Consider the following 25,005-nt stretch of genomic DNA (forward strand, 5'->3'; position numbering starts at 1 on the left):
ACACCTGACTTGCATTTTATGTGTAAAAAATGCCATACTGTTTGTTGTTTGAGTTGGAGGGTTTGAAACTAATCTGACGGTGGAAAGACGATGTATGGGTCTAGAACACAGACACAAATAGGATATTAAAGTCAGTCGTGAAAACCGGAAAGCAAACGATAACTCATTTTTGCGTTCGGTGAGTATACTAAATTATTTATTGCACCTCTTTGGTTATTTCAAATCTTTATTTGAAATTTATGTAAATATTTATTATTGTTTGTTATTAAGCTCAAAATAACACAAAGGGCTATCTGTGCTCTTTCCGCCACAGACAACCAAGCCCGGTTTCTAGTGGTATATGGAGGGCATAAATATTTGATTCCCAACAGGATCATTCTGATGTTGCCCAGTATCACACTGGAATATCTGATAATCTCATGAAGCTCAAACCAAATGCGCTGCCAACATAGTTTGCTTAAACTTCTACCTATAAAATAAAACGTGGTAAACTTCTCTCTTAGTTAAGATGTGTCGAATAGATATTAATTAGGAATCTGACAATTTAAGCACGAACGAGCATGGCCAGGTGATTACGGTGCTTCACTCGCAATCAAAAGGTCGTCCTTTCAGCCGATGGGGGCGTTATTATGTTATGATCAATTCAACTGTTCGTTGGTAAAAGAGTAGCTCAAGATTTGGTAGTGGGTGATGATGACTAGCTGCTTTCCTTCTGGTCTATCACTGCTAAACTAGGGACAGCTAGCGCATTTATCCCTCGTATAGCTTTCCAAGAAATTCCAGACGAACGAACAATCCAAGCAATAACTAAACCATCACTATATATGGTTTCTAACAATTTTTTCTTTACTTTGGCTAAACAAGTTTATTTACAGTTCTACTCTGGTGCTCAATATACTTTTCTCTAGCGGCAGAAAGCTTACTTCAAAATTAATATGATGTGATACATCGTCATTATTACATATATATTAACCTTATTTACTTCATTCTTATAAGTTTAATGTTACTTATATAATATATTTTCAGTTATTATTACAGTTTTATTAACGTAAATTAAACCGCCCGGCATAGCCAGATGGTTAGAGTGCTCGACTCATAATCTGAGAGTTGCGGGTTGGAATCCCCGTCACACCAAACATGCTCGCCTCTTCAGCTGCGATGGCCAATTCCACTATTCGTTGGTAAAAGAGTAGCCCAAGAATTGGTAGTGGGTTGTGATGACTAGCTACCTTTCCTTTAGCCTTACACTGCTAAAGAAGGGACGCCTAGCGCAGATAGCCTTCGTGTATCTTTGCGCGAAATTGAAAAACAAACATATATTAAACTAGTTTGTTGCTAACATAACATGCAGATGTGATGACATTAATATAACTATATTTTACTGTGTTATTATTATTATTGCATAATTTACCTTTATTCAGATACGTTTAAAACTACTATTCCTACAGATTTTACAAGTAATTAACGTATTCACGATACTCTAGATGAGATATACAGTGGTAGAAAATTACGTCAAACAATTTTAAAATTTGGATTACTTCTAACACTCCTTTTTTAATTTATTGACTTGTTCTTTTTCAAATTGTATAAGTAAAATTTCAAGAATTAGTTTTCAACTGTCAATTTATTAATAGCGGTAGAAAGCAAGAATCTTTTTGCCCCATTAGTAGTTCCTGGAACTGTTTTAACTTAATTCTAAGATCCTATTAGAGAAAGAAAAGAAGAATATGTTGAAATATATCAGCCATATTAGATCTGCCATATCTAGTACCGACGAGGCCTTTCGTTAGTGTTCATTAGGTCGGCTCAAATCTTTTTTTTTTTTTTTATCAAAATTAAGTTCTTCCTTGTAAGAGTAAGTATTTTGCCTTTGATTATTCATTTGATTTTGCTTCTTTCCCTTTACTTTCTATTTTTGTTTTATTTGTTATAAGACCTCATCAGTGAAAGTAAAGTAGAATTTAATAATGTGCCGACCACATTATGTTTGCAATATCCATTGCCGTTGAGAGCTTTTGCCAAACACCAGCTCTGCTGTGATTTGCGTATCTGTGTTAATCTGTCCCACGAGAAATTTCTCTCTGAAACTACTATAGGAGCCCACTATCGAGCTTGAGAGACAGTCGTCCCTAAATGATGCCTCCATTTTAGTATGAATTAGATTAAGCTGGTGAACTGCAATTTTTATTATTTAATTAACTTGTCATAGAATCTACTATGTAATGTGAGTACTTGATATTTCTCGTTGGAAATCAGTGTATCTAAATACTTCACATATTTAGTAGCAAATAACAGATAGATTGGTTTGTTTTGAATTTTGCGCAAAGCTGCACGAAGGCTATCTGCGCTAGCCGTCTCAAATTTAGCAGTGTAAGATTAGTGGGAAGGCAGCTAGTCATCACCACCCACCGCCAACTCTAGGGCTACTTTTTTTACCAACGAATAGTGGGATTGATCGTCATATTATAACGCTCCAACGGCAAAAAGGACGAGCAAGTTTGGTGTGATGGGGATTCGAACCCGCAACCCTCAGATTACGAGTCGAGTGCCTTAACCACCTGGCCATGCCGGGCATGACAGGAATCCTGGACCTGAAGTCCGCGGCCCGCTACATTACTTTCGACTTTAGACATGAAATGTGCATTTCATGGGAAAGTTTTCTCCGTGGTTAAGCAGCACTGAACTAGATAACAATAAAATAAAACATTAAAAGTGGGTTAAACCAATCTCATTGTTTTTGAAGTTTTGAAATAGGTCAAGGAAGACGTCGTTTTACTTTCCTGTTTATAAGCTAAACAACAAATAAAATGTATTATAAAACTAGGTTTAATATAGTTTATGATTTTGACGATAGGTTTCATCTGTTAGAGAATTTGTTATATTTAAATAACTTATTTTCCCAACAGCATTTTTAAGTTTAATTACAACGTTTTTGTTGTTCAACGCTTCTGAATCATAATTTAATATTTATCATTTACAGGCTGGTTAGAGTTTATGTTTCGTTTTCAGTACACAAACATTTCATTATATTTATTATAATTCCAGTCATGTTACCCAGAGAATTTTCGAACTGACTCTATTTGTCGGCTTTTCATGTGTGTAGCTGCTGAGTGCTCAATGTTATTAAGAGTTTTTCATCATTCTTGCGTTTGGTGTATGTACGTATGAATTACAATTTTTTCTCAAAATTTTAATGTATATTCGGAGTTTAAAAGCACTTATTTTAGTGTTTTGTAGCATACTATATGATATTCTTTTACACAAATTATATTAGCTTTTTAAGAATTGTTACATGTAATACTAAATTGGTATAATATTTAGCTCTTAAACTTGGATTCTAGCCACTGTGTGAGCTTTATGAATGCAATAATTTACAATGGTGATATGACTGGACACAAGGGGCATTTTCTCAGTAGTTATCGCAACTTTTTCTGTACTTATAACTATAACTGGCAAGGTTGATGATACAATAGGTAATTGTATTGCATATGTTGATGTTTGGTCGTTGTGCACAATCTGGAAGGGTCAGGTTCGATACAGACCTCTATCTTTCTCCTTGACTATCTATCTGTATCTTTCTCTCTATATATATATACTCTTCAAAACAAGAAACGTAAAAGGGATATTTTTGTTATTTTAAAGAGAAATATATGTAATAACGTTACAAGCTTAGAGTATGTGATGTTACACGTGTTAAGGCACTGATTGTCAGACCAAAATGACAATAAAAGTTGTGCACTTTGAAAACGGAGGAAAACATCGGATTTTTCGCCAAAACGCATGCGTGTCCAATAAATTTGTTTGAGAAATCTGCATGTTCTGCAAGTGCACCATGTGCAAAATCCCTATAAAAGTGACGGGTTCTTGGTTTCCATAGCTCATTGTTAAGGCACCGACACGCAATACAGTTACGCCAAGACTGACTGAAGCACAACGCAACAACGCCATTGGTCGCTTGGAAGCAGGCGAATCTCGATCAGATGTTGCCAGAGCTGTGAATGTCCACCCAAGCACCATCACAAGGCTATGGAATTGTCACCAACAACATGGATCAACTCGTGACCATCCACGATCTGGCAGACCTCGTGTGGCTACGCCCGCACAAGATCGCTACATCCGGTTACGTAACCTTCGGGATAGGACCACCACTGCGACGTCTACTGCCTCAACCATACCAGGGCTGCGTTGGTTTTCCGATCAGACCGTACACAACCGTCTACGAGATTCTTAAGCCCCATGTGCAACCCATCATGGTGAACGTCAACGACGTTTTTCAACATGACAACGCCCGTCCTCACACAGCCCGACTCATCACTGTCTTCTTGAGACACCACAACATCAACGTTCTTTCCTGGCCCTCCAGAACACCAGATTTAAACCCCATCGAACATCTTTGGGACGAGTTGGGCCGACGTCTGCGACGGCGACAACCTCAACCGCAGACTCTACCTCAGCTTGCAGCAGCTTTGCAGGCTGAGTGGACAGCCATTCCACAGGATGTGATTCGTCATCTCATCGCTTCCATGGGCAGGAGATGCCAAGCAGTTATTGATGCTCACGGGGGGGCATACTCGTTATTGACGTTGAGTGGCGTTAAACTTCACATTGTGAGCGTGGACTTCGCCTTTGCAGACTTTGGATGCTCAGCAGTGAATGTGCAAATTTTCACACATGTCATACAGAACTACCCGGAATAAACTTGTTAACAATTTGTCTCATATTTTGCCTTTTGCGTTTCTTTTTTTGAAGAGTATATATATCGAAACATGTGTTTGTTCGCACCCTAGTTCCTACTGTACCAGTTTCAACCCACATTTGAATTTAAACACTATGAATTATAGGAAATGTCCGAAGGAAGTCAAACTCAAACGAACTTGGCAGGGGGTTTAGTTTAGAGAGAGAGAACTCTGAAGAATTCTCTCCCCAACAGGGGTGGTTAGGAACGTAGTGGTTCCTCTTTGTCCCCTCACATGAAAGATTATTTAAATTTGTATGGGAATTTACCTGTATTTTACTTTGACTTGTTTAAGGTGATGAAATGCGGTGGGGTATTATAAAAATGACGGGTGAGAAAGACAAAGGCAGTACAAGAGAAGTAAGCCAGACCTGAGCCCGCAGTTCGAAAAGCCGATGAGATATCAACTTAAAATGGCCCGATTCAGGGCCGGGCAAGAATATTGCCTTGGCTTGGATCTAAAGATCCTATGCCTGGGATTTGGATGTAGAGGAAACGGGAAAAGAAGTCAAATTTGAAATTAACCTTATTTATATTTTGTAAAACATATTGGTTAATTATTCCTAACTTATTGAGCCAATCCAAATGATCTTGGCATGTTGATGCTTTAGATCATTGAATCTGCTAAAATGATTCATGATCAAAGTATGAAAGTTGCTGGATTGTTTCGCAAACGACTATGAGATGCAGGCAGTCTTGGATTACCCAATAGGCGGACTAAGCACGTGCTTAGGGTACCAGCAAAGCAGTGGCACCAAAAAAAAAATTTTTTTGAAATAATTTGATATTTCAAAGAAAACATGGAAATAGTCTTCATGGGACAAATCAAAACTTTGTTAGACTTCCTTACACTCCACCATACACTCTTTTCCCATTTTTATTCTCTTTTTATTACTTATCCTCACCTAAACCAGGTCTGCTTTGAGAACAACAATGTGTCGGGACAGACTTGATTCATTTTTCTTTCCTATTGTGTATAGAACGGAAACATGCTTTGTCGACTCAGCTTCGATGAAATTACCAAGGATTTTGCTATCCGAAAGGCCCGGCATGGCCAAGCGTGTTAAGGCGTGCAACTCGTAATCTGAGGGTCGCGGGTTTACATCCCCATCGCGCCAAACATGCTCACCCTTTTAGCCGTGGGGGCGTTATAATGTGACAGTCAGTCCCACTATTCGTTGGTAAAAGAGTAGCCCAAGAGTTGGTGGTGGGTGGTGATGACTAGCTGCCTTCCCTCTAGTCTTACACTGCTATATTAGGGACGGCTATCACAGATAGACCTCGAGTAGCTTTGTGCGAAATTCAAAAACAAACAAACAAGCTATCCGAAAATCTAGAAAGAAGCTATTTTACTTTCAGCATACACCTAAGTTTTGTTTCATTTCGAAAAATAAAAATTTATTTTATGATTTATCATTGTTTTAAACTAAAACTAAACTAACGTGGCAGGGGTTCAGTTTAGAGAGAGAGAAATCAGAAGAGTTCTCTCTCCAACTGGGGTGTTCAGGAACTTTGTAGTTCCTCTTTGTCCCCTTTCGTGGATTGTTATTAAGATTAAGTGGTGTTTTTTTATTATTATTATTATTTTAATAAATTAATTATCGTTATTATTCTTGACTTTTTGGGTGGAGAATGTCTCACTAAATGTTCTTTTGGGTGGAGGCAAAGGCAGCAGTGGAAAGAAAGGCCGGGACCTGTCCCGAAAGGAAAAAGTTGGGCAGATGTGAACATGAATGTAATTCATTCAAATTCAGATCAAATCAAACGGCCCGATTCTGGGTCTGGCAAAAAGGTTGCCTAGGCTGGGATCTAGAAATCCAATGCCTGAAGATTTTGATGTGGGGGAAACGGGAGTGCCCAGAAAACCACTTTCACACGACAGGCGCCGAAAGTTTTGCCTGTCGTGTGCCCTGTACCTGAAAAAAAAGGAATTCATGTTAATAACATAGATTTTATTTATTTAGATTTTTTTGTTGAGTGGATTGTGATTCTTGAAATATGTTGTAAGGTGATATGTATTTTGTTGGTGCACTTGATAATTTGTGTAGTGATGCCATTAGTTTGTTTTTATTTTCTGCTTTTAGATAATATTTGAGAGAAAGTTCTGTTATTCTATCTCTTATAGTTGGTAAATTACTAATTTGGTGTAGATAATTTGTTGGCGTAAAGATGGTAAACTGAATGCGGATTTTAATATTTTGTTTTGTTGCACTTGGATTTTTTGGAGTGTGTTGTTTGACATATTGTATGTTACTTGACATCCGTACTCTATTAGTGGACGGATATAAGCCTTGTATATTTGTATAATGGTGTTCGGTGCGCATTTCGATTGTTTACCAGTTATAGTCTTTAGATATGAAATCCTTTTCTGATTGATGAGTATATATTGTTTATGTGTTTTTTCCATGTTAGTTTTGTGTCGAAAGTGACGCCAAGGAATGTGATGTGTTTGCTCATGTTAATGGGCGTATTTCCGAGTGATAATTTTACTTTTTCTAGATTTTTTCTTTGTTTTTTAAGTTTCCTGTAGAAGGTGATTGCTTGTGTTTTGGTTGGATTTAAAACTACTCTCCACTTGTTACTCCAGGTCGAGACGTTGTTTAGTGATTCTTGTACGCGAGACATGGCCATTACTGGGTTGCTGGAGGTGCTCCAGATTGCGATGTCGTCTGCGTATTGTGAATTGTGTGTGTATTAATATTTACCGACTTACTTCTTTTCGGTCTTCTTGGGCAATAAGAATAAGACATTGTTTTTATTTTAAATTACGTATATATATGGAGTACCATAATCTTTTCAATCTTTAGGGTCTATAAAGATCTTAATCTGGTCCTGGATGTAGGGTGTTTGAGAATTGCAACACCTCAAATCTTTATTTGTTAATAGATGAAAAGCACACTACAGATGTTGTTTATGAAGAAACTTTATTGTAATTATAAAATCTTGAGATAAAGTTTATTTTCAAGTTATTTTTTTATTTGAATTGCAGGCAAAGTTACACCAGGGCTATATGCCCCTAAGTTAGCAGTGTAAGACTAGAGGGAAGGCAGCTAGTCATCACCACCCACCGCCACCTCTTAGGCTACTTTTCTTTTACCAACGTCACATTAGAACGCCCCCACGGCTGAAAGGGCAAGTATGTTTGGTCTGATGGGGATTCGAACCCACGACCTTCAAATTACAATTCGAGTGCCTTAACAACCTGGCCATGCCGGGTTAACCTTTCAAGTTATTACTTTGAAACGTATGACTGCCGTTAAACGTACATTGTTTTACTTAAATTTAAATATTACCAAGCAGTTGACAGGCATTTCCGCTTGCTATTTATAAACTGTGAAATGATACGAAGTTATCCAAGAAATCAGAGATTGTACACTAATATAGAACTGTTAAGGGCCATGCTCATGAATAGACTATTTATAGCATTTAGTGCTATTTTACTGTTTCTCTTAATTTGGATGTATATACTTGCAAACGGTTCCATATTGAATAATTCTCTTCATTTGGTCATATACATTATCAAATAGTTCCATAGAAAAATGTCACTTTTTCACTTGAAATAATTATCAAATTATCAATTATCAATTCTACTATACGTTGGTATAACAGTAGCCCAAGAGGTGGTGATGACTAGCTGCCTTCCTTCTAGTCTTACACTACTAACTTAGGGACAGCTAGCGCAGATAGCCTTGGTGTAGCATTGCGCGAAATTCAAATAAAAAACTATTTAAAATTCACAAGTGATACTTAATTATAAGCGACATATAAAGATCTAGTGCAGGTGGGTTTTTTCTTATGGTAACAATTGAGTGGGGAGAGATACTTAGGACTATCATTGTCATGTATGATATAGCGATCTATCACAGTTAAAGAGAAGTTTTTATATAAATTTTTATCACAGCATTGGAGCAATCATTCTACTACTCTGTCTTTGTTTGGTTTAGAGTTTGCGTATTTATACATGAAATTAATATTGTGCTCTGTAGGCTGTGGTGATTGTCTCGTTATTTATTGTCTGAGGCCCGCCATGGCCAGGTAGGTTAAGGTGTTCGACTCATAATCTGAGGGTCGCGGGTTTGAATCCCGGTCGCACCAAACATGCTTGCCCTTTTAGCCGTGGGGACGTTATAATGGGACGGTCAATCCCACTATTCGTTGGTAAAAGAGTAGCCCAAGAGTTGGCGGTGGGTGGTGATAACACTACTAAATTAGGGACGGCTAGCGCAGATAGCCCTCTTGTAGCTTTGCGCGAAATTAATAAAACAAAAAACTTTACTGAGATTTATTTATGCATGTTTGTGCCACATTAGTCCAGGCAGGATTTTGATTATCTCTTATAGTACGAGGGCTGTTCAAAAAATACGCGGACTGTTTGAATTGCGCGGCTCCAGTTGGTTCCAGGGGAATCCGCTTGGTGTCGCTAGGTTCGCACAGATCAGCTGATTACGACGCCATTTCCCGATTGCAGATATCTTCATTTGTGTAGCTAGCGGTTTTAAGTAAGTGGTTTTTCGTTTGGCGGATTTCAGAATGAATGACCTGAAGGAGCAACGACTTGCTGTGAAATTTTGTGTCAAACTTGGAAAATCTGCGACTGAAACTATTGCTATGCTTAACACGGCTTACGGTGATGTTGCTATGAAGCGTACGGCATGTTTCAAGTAACATGAACGTTTTAAGGATGGTCGACAGTCCATTGAAGATGATGAGCGTCCTGGACGTCCTTCCACGTCAACTGACGACCCACACGTCGACAAAATCAACACCCTGGTGCGGGCAAATCGACGTCTGACTGTCAGGGAGCTTGCTGAAGAGTGTGGGATATCAGTTGGATCTTGTTACGAGATTTTGACCGAAAAATTGAAGATGCACTGCGTTGCTGCGAAATTCAGCCCTCAGAATTCGTGAGTTTTTGGCCAAACACTCGATCACTGTTCTTCCCCCCCCCTACCACCTGACCTTGCTCCTTACGGTTTTTTCTTGTTCCCCAAACTCAAAAGACCCTTGAAAGGAAGAAGATTTGAGACGATTCCCGAGATTAAGGCAAATGCGATGAAGGAGCTGGAGGACATTACAAAAGAAGCGTACCAGGACTGTTTCAACAAGTGGAAACACCGTTGGGATAAGTGTGTGCGTTGGGGAGGAGAGTACTTTGAAGGAGTCCCAGACCTGTAACTTCTAAATAAAGTACATTTTGTTTTATGACGTCAGTCCGCGTATTTTTTTAACAGCCCTCGTATGACTTCTGTGTTACTCCCTGTTAATCTTTTAACATAGTTTGGTCATTGCCATGCCTTATTTCTGATTTGAGTAATACGGTTACATTTTGCCGATGTGACATTTAGAAAAACTTCATTCAAGTATATTTCAGGAGGATTCATTATTGTATTAATCAATTTTGAGGACAGAACAAGGTTTATTTTAAGAACATTTTTGTTGCTATCGAAGTAGTCGCAGAGCTCCTCCATATCGTCACATCGCCTGTAAAAGTTGATGTGTTAATCTAAAATTTGGATCGTTAATGATGTGATATAAAGGATAGGGCTAACTTCCTCTCCCTGTGGAACTCCTGTCTCAGGAGTATAAAAAATTTCGAGTAAGTACCCTATACATTTACTCTGCATTTTTTTATTTTCTTAGAAGTTAAACAAGAATAAAGAACACCTATTGGTAATTCTAATTGTTTCAATTTTTATCTTAAACCATAATGCCATACAGTGTTGAATGTTTTCTCTATATATGTTTAATGTCACCATTTCGATATATTTAATAACGCTACCTGAGGTATATTACTATTAGTACTACCAATTTGTTTGTTTGTTTGTTTTTGAATTTCGCGCAAAGCTACACGAGGGCTATCTGCGCTAGCCATCCCTAATTTAGCAGTGTAAGACTAGGGGGGAAGGCAGCTGGTCTTCACCACCCTCCGCCAACTCTTGGACTACTCTTTTACCAACGAATAGTGGGATTGACCGTAACATTATAACGCCTCCACAGCTGAAAGGGTGAGCATGTTTGATGCGACGGGGATTCGAACCCTCGACCCTCAGATTACAATTCGGGCCATAGCACTACCAACGATTTTAAGTGCTCTCGCTACTGCACATCCAAAACGTAAAACACGGTGATTGATTCTCTCTACTGGTAAAAAATAACTATTATTGATGCTTTACGGTCACCTTATTTGTAATCTATCTTCATTCTTGATATTCCGCTAAGCCTCTAATTTATTAACACTTCCAGATATTCTACTTTTAGTTCCCCGCTAGTACAGCGGTATGTCTCCGGACTTACAACGCTAAAATCAGGGGTTCGATTCCCCTCGGTGGGCTGAGCAGATAGCTCGATGTGGCTTTGCTATAAGAAAAACACACTAGTTTTAGTAATTTTCTTTAACGTCACGGCGCCCTCTAGCTAACGTCTTAATTAGAGTATTAAAAATACATCTAAAAAACAATATTGTTTTGCTTGTTAAATGTTTGTCATCTTCGAGCATTCAGAATAACATAATTAAATTAATATAACTGTATATACATACATATATCCGTGTGTGGTGTTACAAAATTGTTAACTGTTCGAATCCTACGTCTTAGACCATCTTACATATGGGCAACGTGTGAGACTATACGTTTAGTCGCAGCACAGTGTTTTGGTGATCGAACGTTGTGGTACTGATTACATTGTAAGATAGAAAGACTATCAAACATATTTAATGAAAAGATTAATCTTTTACTATAACAAAATTTTAGGAGGTGTTGTTATGCGTGAAAATAAAAAGTACGGTATTTGATTGAGATAGGATTGTGGTATCTGAGAAGACTGAATCATGTTAAAACAGTTTTACAAATGTACAGAAAATATTTTAGATCGTATGTATTATTTTGTGGATTATCGTATGGATTTGCAGATACATTCTTCTAATTTGGGTGTACGAAGTGTTGATTAAGTAATTTTTATAACTTTACTTCCTCACAACGTAATATTAATAATCTGGTTAAGACTATTTATGTCTTTTTTTCTTTTTTTTTTCTATTTCCCTTGCGACACATGCCGCTGGCACTGTTGACGTTAGGTTACGGTTGACTGTATCTTTCTTGCATTGTTTCCGAGTAGACTTATATCAAAATAATACGGTCAAGAGAGTGTAGGTATTATTTGTTTAGGAAGTTTCTGTTATTCATCGGTGTATAGGTTAAGAGGCAAAACTGATGATCGAAGTGGAATATTTAAGTAGTATTAATACAATCAGTATTACTACTGATGCTGAAACTACCAACTGATCGCCCTTGTGACTTATCAGTAAAACTGTCAGAAGATATCTATCTACTGATCTAAGCATATAAATGTATAAACTTTTTTCATTCGTAGTTTTGAAAATTTCAATAATAATCGAAGTATTATTCTATTTTTTATACTTTTATTTAAGCACTAGTTTTCAGTTAGGCAGTAATATTTTATTCAAAAATAAGGAATAGTAAAGTAAGACAACTTAAAAATCTTTTAATCATTATATTTTAAGGTTTTGTTTTTTAAATTGTAGATAATGATACACAAACTATGAATTTGATTTGTTTTAATGAACTTGATAAGTGCATTTTCATGTTTATTGTATACTAAAAGTAGAAAGCCTATTTATACCATAGTTTTGTGCATTTTAAATGTATATGTATTTTATGGATTTTTTTTAACTGATTTAGCTCAAAGTATGATGGCTTGGTAACTTATAGGTAATTCTTTCATTATTATAGGTACGGGAAAGGCTCGCTATAGTTATATATTCCAAAAAAGAATGGGAGCATCTTTGTCTAGAAAAAAGGAATGGTCACCAGGTATATGTGTATTTACTATGTTATTATTTTGTTACAAAAGTTCAAAACTGTGGTGCTGTATAAATTAGTGGGTATTTATTATATTAAGAATAACATTAAATGAAATGTAATGATCAGAACTTTGTATAAAAAAGAACACTTTTTGTTAATAACATAATCTGGAAAAATGTAATCGTAGCATGTAATGACAATTTCCTTTTAGTAACATTATCTATAAATTGCAAGAACCTTAAAGACAGAAAGTTTTTACTTAAGAATGCAATGTGTAGTAATTGCAATAATAGTTTAAGGAAAGAAACCAGTATGCAATATGTTATAACAAAATGTGTACAATACTATATAATATCTAAAATATGACTATATCTGATATATTAAACAATCATAAATGAATATAAGTTAAATAAGTATTTCTTTTTTGACCAGTAGGTGGTGATAATAGTGCTGAATGTAGTGTGACTTCACAGTCCAAAAGTGAGCAGTCAAATGACTTGGTGGAAAAAGTTGTTTGTGCTGTAGATGACTTGAAAGATGGAGAGTAAGGATTACATTTTCTATGTTCTTAACAGAAAGTTATTGTAATAATTTTTGTACAGTTTTATAAAATATTAATAAACAAGAGACAAGGTGACACAAGGCCACACTTAAGCCAAGAAAAATTTTTTTTCTTGTTTGTTTTACCCATATTAGGATATAATTCTTCAAATCCATTAACATTTTTAAACTCAAACTTAGAATGCAAAATTATCTCATCAGGTAACACTTTTCCAAGTTTGAAACTTGTAAAAAACATTCTGTTGAAGAACAATATATATCTGGGCATTCATAACTTAAACCAGTTACCCCTATTATTTACCTCAGTAAAGTCCCCTCTCCTGCCAGTTCTACTATTCAAAGTAACTAAGCCCAAAACTACAAGTTGTTATCATAACCTAAGTGACTTGACCAACAAATTGTTTCAGTATGTAACTGCATTCTTTCTTACATGCTTTTATAGTTCCTTGAATGAGGGGACCCAAATTGCACACAGTTTTTTAGATGAGGCATGTGATGATCTAATTCTGTAGCATGATGACCAGATCATTTTCAAGAGCCTAGAATAGCTATGCATGGAATACTCCAAGTAACTATTTATTAATATGTTGAGACAAGTTACACAAGTCAGTTCCTAAACACTGGATAAGTGACATACACATGTTGAGTAGTGATTCCAGTCAGGCACTGGTAGCTTGCCATCAACATGATATTACCTGCATAAGCAGTAATAATAAAAATACTACTTACAAAAACTCTAACTTTATAGTGAAGTATTTATATATACATTCCTTAGCTCATTATATCTTGGTGTAGCATGTTTACAATAAATAACAAATGTATGTCACAATGCATTCAACAATAAATACATTTTATACCAGATATCATGTGACTGATGAGTTACATTGTGTACTGTACAGGGTGGCCTGTAAGTCTCTACTCATCCATATGTTATTATGTTATATTCAGTTATGCATCTATTATAAATTTGTTTCTTTTTTTTCAGAGAAATATGGCTGATGTAAGCTCATTTACACTTGAAGAGCGTATTGTGACAAGTATGTGGGTACATGAGCACAAGAATACTGGTGACAGCACACAGATACACTGGATACATAAGATATATGGATGGGTAGGAACTTGTGGGTCACCCTGTAGTTTAAAGTTAGACAAGATACAACATTATTGCACAAGTATAAGTAGGAAATATTAAAGTTATAATTAGTATTGTACAGAGTAATATTATAAATGTTTAATGTAGGAAAATATGTCATGCATCTGAATGAAGAAATAATTCTATATAAAATTCTCATAAACAGTACTAGTGTCATACCATATAGGGGGAGACACAAAGGAGTTGTGCAAGGTTACAATAATTGTCTTGATCTTAAATTAGAATTCCTGTAAGTAAAACCTATAACCAATAGCTCTTTTTCTTGTAGCTAAATAAATGTTAAAGGTGTTTTTATAAATTATACCTTATTATTTTTCACAGCACCAGCTTCAAGATCAAACAAGATTAGCATATTACTTCAGTACTGGTAAATTAAAACTTGAAAATTTTAAAGAGTGATAAAGCTCCTTGGTTAGAAAAAATTCACCCAAGGGTTTTTTAGGATGTTAAAGATAAATGAGCTATTTGCTACTATTTTTTGTAACTCCTGATTGGTGTGTAGATTACTTCCCTTTCCAAGTGATAAAATTTTTCTTGGTAATTATAAGCCTATCAGTCTTGTGTTAGCAGTGGGAAAACGTTTTGAAACGTCTGATAAAAGATGTTTTGCAAAGTTATCTAGCAAAGCTTACAGTTTTTTTGGATAGTAAGTGTGGGTTTATTAGGGGAAAATCTTGCTTTGCTTATTTTTTAATATTTTTTGAAGAGACTACTTACATAAATGAGGGTAAGGGTATGGATTTGTTCTGTCTTAATTTTCAGAAAGTGTTTGACAAAATAACACAATATGTTGGAACAGGGACTTACTGGTCCATTTTGGCTATTCCTTTCTTTAAATAGAATAATTAGAGTATTAAAAAATCTTAAAGCCAGCCATAATAATTCATATACTTATCAAATTTTTCTTAAACTTAGTGCCTCTATAACATCCAAATGCCAACCACCCTGTTAGAAAACTGAAACTGTCTTAGCTAAAGAAAACTACTACCCTAACTACTATTCTCACTGTTAAATATCAGAAAAAGATAATGCACCAAGATCCCTTTTCTTTATAGCAATGTTAAGGTTATTCCCATCCAAATTATACTTATAATTCAAATTAAGATAACTCGCTTTCATTATCTTGCATTTAGTTTAATTAAAACCCATCTGCCATTTGTTTGCTCAGCTCACTAAATGATCTAAATCCTTTTGTAAATCAGAAGCATCCTCTTCACAAACCTTAATATCAGCTACAAATTTAAGTAATTTATTGACTCTTCCTTCATCTATGTCATTGATGTAAATAAAAAAAAGCAAAGGTTTTAAGACTGAGCCTTAAGGTACATCACTTTTGACATTAATTCAATTTGACTGAATTCCATTTGTAGCAACTCTCTGCTTTCTTCCATCCAGCCACTCTTCTGTCCAATTTGCTAACTTATCCCTTACACCTGTAGAGATAATTTTCTTTTTACAAGCCTTTTATTTGGTACCTTGTCAAATGCTTTCTGAAAATACAGATATACCAAATCCTACACTCTTACCATCACCTTCATAAGTAATAACCTTTTAAAAGTATGTCAAAAGATTTGCAAGGCAAGATTTTCCCTTAATGAAACCATATTGACTATCCAGTAAAATATAAACTGTTAAATAATTTTACAAAGCATCTTTAAACAGAGTTCCAAAACTTTTCCAACAATTGATCTAAGATCAATGGTTCTTTAATTGCTGGGACAATTTTTATCAACCCCCCCCCCCCCACCCCCCCCCACACACACACACACAAACTCTTGAAAAGAGGAGTTACCTTAGCTAATTTCTATTACTTCAGTACCTGCTTACTATTGAAGGACTGATAAAAAAATTAGTAAGTGACTTGCATATCCAGTCTTTTTTTCTCTTTTAACTTCATTAGGAAAATTTGTTCTTAATCAGCTCACAATTAATGCAATTAATTAGTTTTATTTCTTTTGCATTTATCAACTGTTCAAGATGTGTTTACTGCTTAAATCATCATTAGTAAAAAGTGAACAAAAAGCTAAATTAAAAAAACCATCCCATCCAATAATCATCAGATATTAGCCTTACTTTATCCTCCTTCAAGGGTCTTACCCACAATTTAACATTTTATTTACCCTTAATGTATTTAAAAAAATCTTTGTTATTCATTTTTTACATTTTCAACTAACCTTTTTTCATACATTGGTTTTGATATCCTAATTTGCTGCTTCACCAACTTTCTTGTAATTTTCTAAATCTCCTGTCATACCAATCAGTGTAAATTGCTTTCCTTTTAATTTTATCTTTTAATATCTTTGTGAGCCAAACTGGTTTTCACTTGCAGCCACCCATTTCTTTCTATAGGAAATATGTTCCCTCAAATACTAAAAAAAATTCCACATTTGATCAGTGTTTCCAAATAAATGCCCAATTTACATTAGCTCCTCTCAAAATCCTGTTGCTATTTCCCAAAGGCTGTACTTTTCTTTCTCTGTTGCCTGTATTTTAAGTAGGACAGTCTACAACATGTCCTTCAAACTATAAGCTGTACGTAATAATTGCACAATTTCATTATTAGCTTTCTTAAAAGTACATACCAACCCCAGGTTTTCAAATAAAACCCACCTATTTTACCCATTACACCTAATGAACTGTGAATGGTTGACTCCTACACTAGTCTTAACCATTGTATTTATTCTTATAGCCTGAAAGTAGATACTCAATACCAAATATCAGCAGTTTGTTGTTTAAACTGTTACTTTTATTATCAAGCCTAATGTTTAAGAACCAATTATATTATTTTTTATACTAAAGTACCAAAGTTGTTTAATTATATAAAACTTAGAAAAAAATAACACAAGTTAATGCATAAAACTCCAAGAAACAATAAACTAGTCTAGAGATTGTATTTGTTGAATAAAACAATGTATTTATCATTGTATGCTTTTCTGAGAGGTCAGTTAATTGGAAAGATTGACTATAATTATTGATGAGCCATAATATAAATGTAAAACCTTCTATTTTCTTGCTTTAATGAAATATAAAATTATAAAAAGTTCATTCAGTATTGTTTAAATCTGTTTATAATTTAGTTAGCCAATTAAATTATAATATTGGGACATCCTTTTCTACTGCTTGATATAATTTATGTTTTAAAATACATATCTGAAAGGAACATTAATGGTTTTGTGAAAACCCAATATAGTATAAAAACTAGTGTTAAGGAAGTAAGCTCTTGAGGACAAATTACTGAAATAAGCTTCAATTCTAATGTATGTCCAGAGTCTCTTGTTTTTATTTTTTTAATGTGTTATACATTTTAAACAAAAGTAACTAAAAATATAAAAAATTAGAAATTTGTTAGGTTAGATAAAAAAGGCCAAGAAATAATTGAAAAAAGTTTCAAGAGTTCAACTCAAAGTATCTGTATGGTGATTTTAACTTCATTGGTTGTTTATATAAGTTTATTGTAAGTTAATAAAATTATTAGCAAGCAAATATGAAAAGTGTAAAAAACATAGACTATTAGAAAAAATAATTGTTATTTTGTGTTACAATTACACAAATTCAAAAACAAACAAACTTAGATGTTGTGGTTTTTACTTCAGATGAGGCTCAAGTGTTTTGCCACATATTGTTGTAAAATCAACAGTGTGATATCTGTTTATATGCAACAGGTATATTGTCATAGAATCTACAATATACAGTGACCTTTTATGACTATATCCACACATACAGAGAGTTGCCTTGGCTGTGGATATAATGCATTCTAGGGGGAGTTCCAGGTTTTATAGTTGTTATAAATTATTTAAATTACATCACAAAATTGTGTAACTACAGCATATCTTCAGTAGGATAAAGTACTTTCTCAGATGTTTTAAAATGAATCCTAGGGTTTCTTTGACTTTCTTTACATCTGTAGTTGATATTACTGTTTAGCTATGATAAAATTGGAGAAATAACATGGGGTTAGCTTTTCTCTTATTTGAATTACAGGCTTACTTTTATATCATCTCAGAAAATTCAAAGCAATGAATATCAGAGAATACATAATATTTATCCCCAGTAACTTTAATACTAAATTTCTGAATTATGTAAATAAGAGTCAGTAGGCATAAAAATGTTGTACAAGCAGCATTTTACTGCTTTTAAAACATGAATAAATATGGCATCACACTGAATTACTTCATGAAATCATGAACACCATGATTATGTAGCAAGAAACAGCATTATAGTAAAATTACCCCCCCCCCAAAACAAACCCACCAAGAACAAAACTTCCAATACAGATAATGTAATATTAGAATACCTTCAGATTTGCCTGACTAATTATGGTTCTAAATGTGACAAAGATATCTTGTTACTACCATAGCTTACTGTAATATCATTTATGTGTTTAACCTATAGAATGAAGGTTTTTGAGCTTGACAAAGATGGAAGTGTTCTTTTGGTTAAAGAAGGTGGAAACTTTACAGCAGTTGGCACAAAATGTACTCATTATGGAGCTCCTCTAGTTAAAGGTGTGTCGGTTGCAATTAGTATTTGAATAAAAAAAAAAAGAATATCATTAAATATTTTGTCAGGCTTAGGTTTGAGGTATTTGTAAGTAGCTGTAATGTTTTTCTCCTTATTTTTAAAATGTAAATGTCAAATATGTTTATTCATCTGTGAATATTTAAAAAGTAACTTGTATGTTTGATAAAATATTTTTCAATATAGTAATCTTTTCATAAGAGTAGCTTTTCTTGTTTTGTACTCTCTTCTATTTGCCAGCTTTTTCTGAATGCGTGTCATATGCCTTTAACCCTCCGTCTAGTGGAATCCGAAGTACCAACATGTCTCTCACCTAAATCACCATGCATCACCTCTCCACCAATATGAGAGTACTACTATCAGGTGATGTATGTGACTCTCTCAATGCACCACCACCAAACCATTGCTTCTTGTTTGACAGTGCTTGAGTGTAGATATCTTTCTTTAGACCAGTTATCCCCCTCGAAGTGGTTTACCTTTCTTTAACTTTGTTTCATTTTTTGATTTTCTTTGAGAGCATTTGAGTTACCCATGTTTGCTGTACATTTTTTGCTGGTTTCATGTCATGCATGAATTCTAAATTCACTGTTACTATGTCAAGTGTTCCTTCCCATACCTGCCCAAGGATTCTATTTAACACTGGTCAGTTTTCTTTCTTTTATTTCTTGCTATTGCATTTTTGTTTCTCCATTCCCTTTGTTCAGGTTTTTCTGTAATTTTGCCATCCTGTTTGGTGAGGGTATTGATATGCCTGTCTTCTATGAACTTCAGGTTGGTCTACTCTTGCAACTAGTTTGGTGGGCTTCCACATTCTGGACCACTAGTTGCAGATTCAGTTTGGGGGGACAGGTTCCAATAATTTCCTATTCATCCTACCTCTGCCTCATTTTCCAGGAATTGCCCTTCCTCTTTCTGAGGTTTTTTTGCAGGAATCCTATGGGTGGGTTTCCTGTGGGCATTTTCCCATCTTCCCTTCCACTGTTGGTCACACATTGTCTTTAGCTATGTACTACACACATGGCTCACTTCTCTTTACATCTTTTTTTTTATTCACAGTGCTATCTTCTTGCAAACACTTCTTCTGGTTCATTATATATAGGTTATTTTTATGGCCCTGTTTTATGACATTTCAAGTTTGACACAATTACTATGTCCTTGTTGTTATGGAATTCTGCCTTTTTTTGTTCTTTGGATAGCTGTGAGTCCCTATTTCCTGATCTTACTCTTTTTAGCTCTGTTTGTCACAGTTTCCTGTGGTACCTCTGTTTGCCATTTTTTGGAGTTATATGTGGCTTTTCCTTCTTCCTTCTCAAGGGATGGTTACACAATTGTTTATTCAAGGTAGTACTTGTCCTCCTACCCCAACATGTGGTGTACCTGTTCCACATGGGTTTTACTGCTGCCAATTTGCCCATTGTTAAATAGAATACGTTTTAGGACCCTGTTTTTTGGTATTGCTTCTGCACCAACTCTTTTTATCAAATGTTTGCCCTCTTACTCAGCATATTCATATCCTGGTGTACATGGACAACTGGCATCTTCTTGCTATTTATGAATGGGAGTTGGCTTGTCCTACTCATTAGTTCTTTGTTGAAGTTGTGTAAGTGGGATGACTGATCACTTTGGAGAGGTTCTTTCTTTATTCTCCTTAATACCGTGTACATTTGAATGTTTTCTTCAACACCTATCTCAGTTAAGCTCTATCTTCTCCTCCAAGACTTCATTCTATGGAGTTAGCCATTTGGAATGGCCTATCTGCTTTTTGCTTCCTACTGACAAAGTTCTGTAGAATTTTAGGGGGTGGTCACCTCTGACACTTGTGATATCCCTTAGCAAAGTTCATTTGCATTTGCTTCATTGGGATCTTCATGACCAATGGGATCTCTAGGATACTCTTATTCATTTTCCCTATCCCTTGCTTATCAATCATCATTGGTGTTGGACATGTCTCATATGTAGGTATGAGTCCTGGTTCCTCCTCCATGGTCTGAATTACATCTGTTAACAGATTCGTTCCTCTTAGAGCTGGGATGCATGTATCATATGCTGACGGGTTTTGGATCATTGGTCTGAGGAGAATATTTCTCTTCACGTCAGTATTCTCAAACTTCTGGTTGTTTGTCAGTCTTTGGATCATTTGTTTTCTCTTGAAACTGGGTTATGATCAATTTAATATTTCACATGGGAGATTTCTGTCAATCACTTAAAGGGCACAATGTTCCATTCCTTGTGTTTTTCACTACTGATTTTCTTTCTTTGACCTACATACATAAAAAAAGTTTGGAGTGTTATATCACAAGCACTTTTCCTCACTTAGTCCTTTCTCTTTCCTATCTGGATCTTATGTATTTCAGGTGGGGTTCTGTTCCCGGATCCTGCTGTTTCTTGGTGTCTTTATCTGCATCTGGGTGTGCCCCTTATTGATACCTTTGCCACCACCATAAATTCCAAGTAGCTTTGTTTTGGTCTATGGTTTCCCATCCTCCAGCCTTGGTTGTCAGTGCCTAAAGCTAAGGTCTCCAAACCTTTTTGGACAAGGGCCAGGAGGTAGATCTTCTTAGGCTTTGCAGGTCAAATTGGTAAGGGTAAAATTAAGTAGGGATGTATACATCAGAATATAATATCGCTAATTTTGGATACATAAATCAGAATACAATATTACTAATTTTTTGAAAATATTAAAAATATTTAAGATGCACAATTGTCTTTGTAGCATTAGTGAGAAGCATGAAAATGGTGCTTTTATGACAAAATTACACTTAATTGAAATTCGAAGATAGTGTTTTCTATCATGAAATGTGATTGCAAGTGCTCATTAGATAGGCTGATCTGTAACTAAATTTCATGTATTTCGTCTTTGAAAATGTCATTTCACAGAAATAGGTAGTGACAAAAACTGCAATGAATTCACAAGCAAAGTTTTTTAAGTGAACATATTAATCACTTGAAAGGCATTTATAGAACTCTGTTTCCCTTCTTTTTAATTGTCCTTCAACATGTTGTTGGATTGCAGTTCAATCACTTCTACTTGCACATCAGGTGGCAGTTCATAAATAACACAATCAAATGGGTTTTGAAAAATCCTTATTTCTGTTGCACTCCCATCAAGATCAGAAGAGCACTCCTTGAATTGTAGTTTAAGGTCATAAAGGATATCTTGTGCAAACCTGCATGAACAAGGGGATTCTTGCTTGAACTTTTCACTACATGGAAAGTGTGTGAAGTATCAATTGAGACTCAAAAATAATTAGTTTTTGCCAAAATGCTTTTGCCTCGGTGTACATATTGCAGATAAGCAGTATCACCTTGTAATTTAAGATGGAATTAATTCAGATACATGATCAAGTCTACAGTAAAAATTAATTTTCTAAGCCATTCACTGTTTGTGAGTAATGGTTGAGGGCAGTTCTCTTCATTTAAGAATATTTCAATCTCAGATCTAAGCTAAAAAAAAAATCGCAACATAACCTTCCCACAGTTAAGTTATTGAACTGAAATGTGGTAGGGCAAGTTGGGATATGTTGCTTCTATTCTGCCAAAAATTCATGGAGAGCAAATGAAGTTTGCTGTTGAAACTGCAGGTTAAATGACATATGACAGATCCAGATATTTTCCACACAGTGCTTGCTGATGAATAATGCAATGAAGAACCATAGGTTTGGAACAAACCACACTTTACTGATTTAGTGATTTTTTGATCTATTTGAAAATGTCCACACCTGTGGTTGCTCCATGCATACTGCATGTAGAAGTTTATTCTTCAGTCATTTCAAAGTTAATATTGACTCATTGAATAAACAACAGCAATTGTGAAGTATCAGACACGTGTTGACTCATCAAGTGTGATGGAAAAGCACTTAAATTTTTTGGCCTTGTCTTTCAGCTGAGACACTATTGCTTCTGATGCCCTTGACCCTATGAGCAGCTGTATTTGCTGAGAGGCTAATAGTCTTAAATAAGCTTACTTGTTTTGGGCACATTTTTTCAGCTGCTTCAGTCATATATAATTTCATTAGCTAACCATTGGTAACTGGTTTTCCTTACTTGGTTAACAGGTGCACCACTTGAAAACTTGCTGTTGTTGCACCTTTATTCTCGACTTTCTTCCTTTTAAATGCAAACTGTTGTGACGATAAGTTACTTTTCAAAGTTTTGAATTTGTCTGAACGAGCTTTCCCATGAACTGAGAATAGTTTGAGTGCTTAGTTTGGTGGTGTCTATGAATGTTGTATTCTTTTAGCACTGATAGTCTCATTACACATTAAACACAATGCTTTGTTATGTGATTCAATAATGAAGTAGTCCACACTTCACTTTTCTTTAAACACATGACATTCAGAGTTAACTTTTCTCTTCTGCCCTTGTCCTGATGTAATAACTTGAAATAGCTATGAACTTAACATAAAGTAAATAGCAGCATTCACTGACAGATACTGAAGTACGCAGGGTAGATGTTGGAAGAAATGCTGCTTCAGGGTACTGGAACCAGTAAGTGAGATGATGCAATACTAAGTAATGTGACATCTTCCAATAAATAGAAAAGAGTGTCACACCTGTATTGGCTTTTGCTCACTTAGGTATTTTTTATTTGTATATAATTAAAAATTAAAATGATAATGATATCATTATATAATTTTATTACTTTAATGAACTGTGGTGAGCTGTATTGCAACTAGATTGACTTTTGCTCTATTAAATTTTATTTTTCATTTTATAATATTAAACAATTATGCTGTTACTTTAATAAACTGTTGGCAGGCTGAATAAACCAAAGTTGCAGACTGCATCTGGCATGTGGGCCACAGTTGGGAGACCTATGCCATAACCTATGATTGTTTTTGTCTGTTCCTTTATGTTATTCATGATGCTCCATGTATGGTCATTCTGGTTGCTTCTTCCTGGCCTAATGAACCTTGATTCCCTCATCTTCTCCATCTGCAAGTGGTCCTCCTCCCCATTCTCTTTTCTTTTGTCCCAACCTGCTCCATTAATCCAGTCACAAGTGCTACTTCCCATGCTGTCCATCCTTTGTCTTCCCATATAACTTTTGCCAGGTCCTTGGCTAGATTTACTGATTTCTCTTGCAGAGTAGCTTCATATTTAGCCATTCACTCCTCTTTGGCCATCAATCTATGCAAGTGGAATATTTGTCATTCCTGGGCATTGACCGAAGGTTTTAAGGCTTCTCACATAATAGTTAGTTGCCTGCGTCTCATGTGGTTCTTTGAGGAGGGTTCTTAGGTTTTCTTGATTTTTCACATTTTCCCATGGTCCTTGCTACCTTTGTCCTTTTCATGTCAATCCATTCATTCCAACTCTATTGGCCACTGGTCTGGGACATTATTATTATTATTCTTGCCCTTACGATACCTCACCCTCAATTTTGTACCTCTCCTTTTTTCTTATCTTTTATCTGGATTATGATTTCCTTCCTACAGCCTCTGTGGCTCATGATGTTCAATTCTCCTCTTATCTGCCTATCCACAATTTCTCATTTCTTCCTTCCTCTTGATCCAGATGGACTTTATCTGTCCTGTCTGTGCCCTCCAATGTTATATTTCTCACTTGGTTTCTTTCCAGGATCCTCATTCCCACCTCTTTCACCCTTTGCAACCTTCCTCTTCCTTTTAACTTTTCCTCAATTAGCTTAACCATTTGGGTTCAATGTTTGATCCAGGTTGCTTATTCCTTCTCGTCTCCTTCCTTGCATGATCTCTTTTACGTTTCATCACATCATCTACATCACCTTACCTTGTCTCTTACTTCTCATTTTCATTGACCATTGGAGGAGATTTTAGTATAGGCATGTGGAGGACTTCTCTCACTATATCCATTATATAGCTGTTTCTACTTCCTTGAGGTATCATCTACTGTTTGTAGCTCTTCTTGCAACTTCATAACTGTTTTGACATGCTGTAAGGCTTTACTAATGCTTTCATTTCTTTCTAAAACCTCTGCTTCAGCTTCACTTTGGAGAGTAGTGCCTGACTGGATATTCTGTCTCTACTTTGAATGGATTCCACTTAGATGGCTTTGACTATTTACAGACATCCTTCCATCAAATCCACACTGTAGGCCATGTTGATTGCTTTATTTTCATGGCTGTGTACACTTACCCTTGAGATTGGATGTCTCATAAGATCACTATAAATCCCTCATGATACTTGCATCATACTATGTCTATCCTAGATGGTATATGTTAAACAGAAAGGAATTGC

At 35.4% G+C, this 25,005-nt stretch overlaps 1 protein-coding gene across 13 annotated transcripts in view; it reads left to right on the forward strand.

Annotated features, from left to right (window-relative positions):
• The window catches only part of LOC143239705 (apoptosis-inducing factor 3-like), a 146,191-nt gene that overhangs the window by 57,661 nt on the left and 63,525 nt on the right, over positions 1-25,005 (forward strand). Inside the window, exons 1-4 of one of the 13 annotated variants that reach the window (XM_076481102.1) lie at positions 20-178; positions 12,484-12,564; positions 12,988-13,099; positions 18,662-18,774. In XM_076481102.1, the coding sequence (XP_076337217.1) occupies positions 12,525-12,564; positions 12,988-13,099; positions 18,662-18,774 (265 nt within the window). In that variant the 5' untranslated portion in view covers positions 20-178; positions 12,484-12,524. Of the gene's footprint in view, positions 1-19; positions 179-11,186; positions 12,081-12,483; positions 12,565-12,987; positions 13,100-18,661; positions 18,775-25,005 lie in introns of those variants that run through there. The other 12 variants (XM_076481106.1, XM_076481100.1, XM_076481103.1 and 9 more) reach the window with 12 other exon arrangements.

Source organism: Tachypleus tridentatus, chromosome 13, assembly GCF_004210375.1.
Source record: "Tachypleus tridentatus isolate NWPU-2018 chromosome 13, ASM421037v1, whole genome shotgun sequence".
In the NCBI taxonomy this organism is placed as follows: Eukaryota; Metazoa; Arthropoda; class Merostomata; order Xiphosura; family Limulidae; genus Tachypleus; species Tachypleus tridentatus.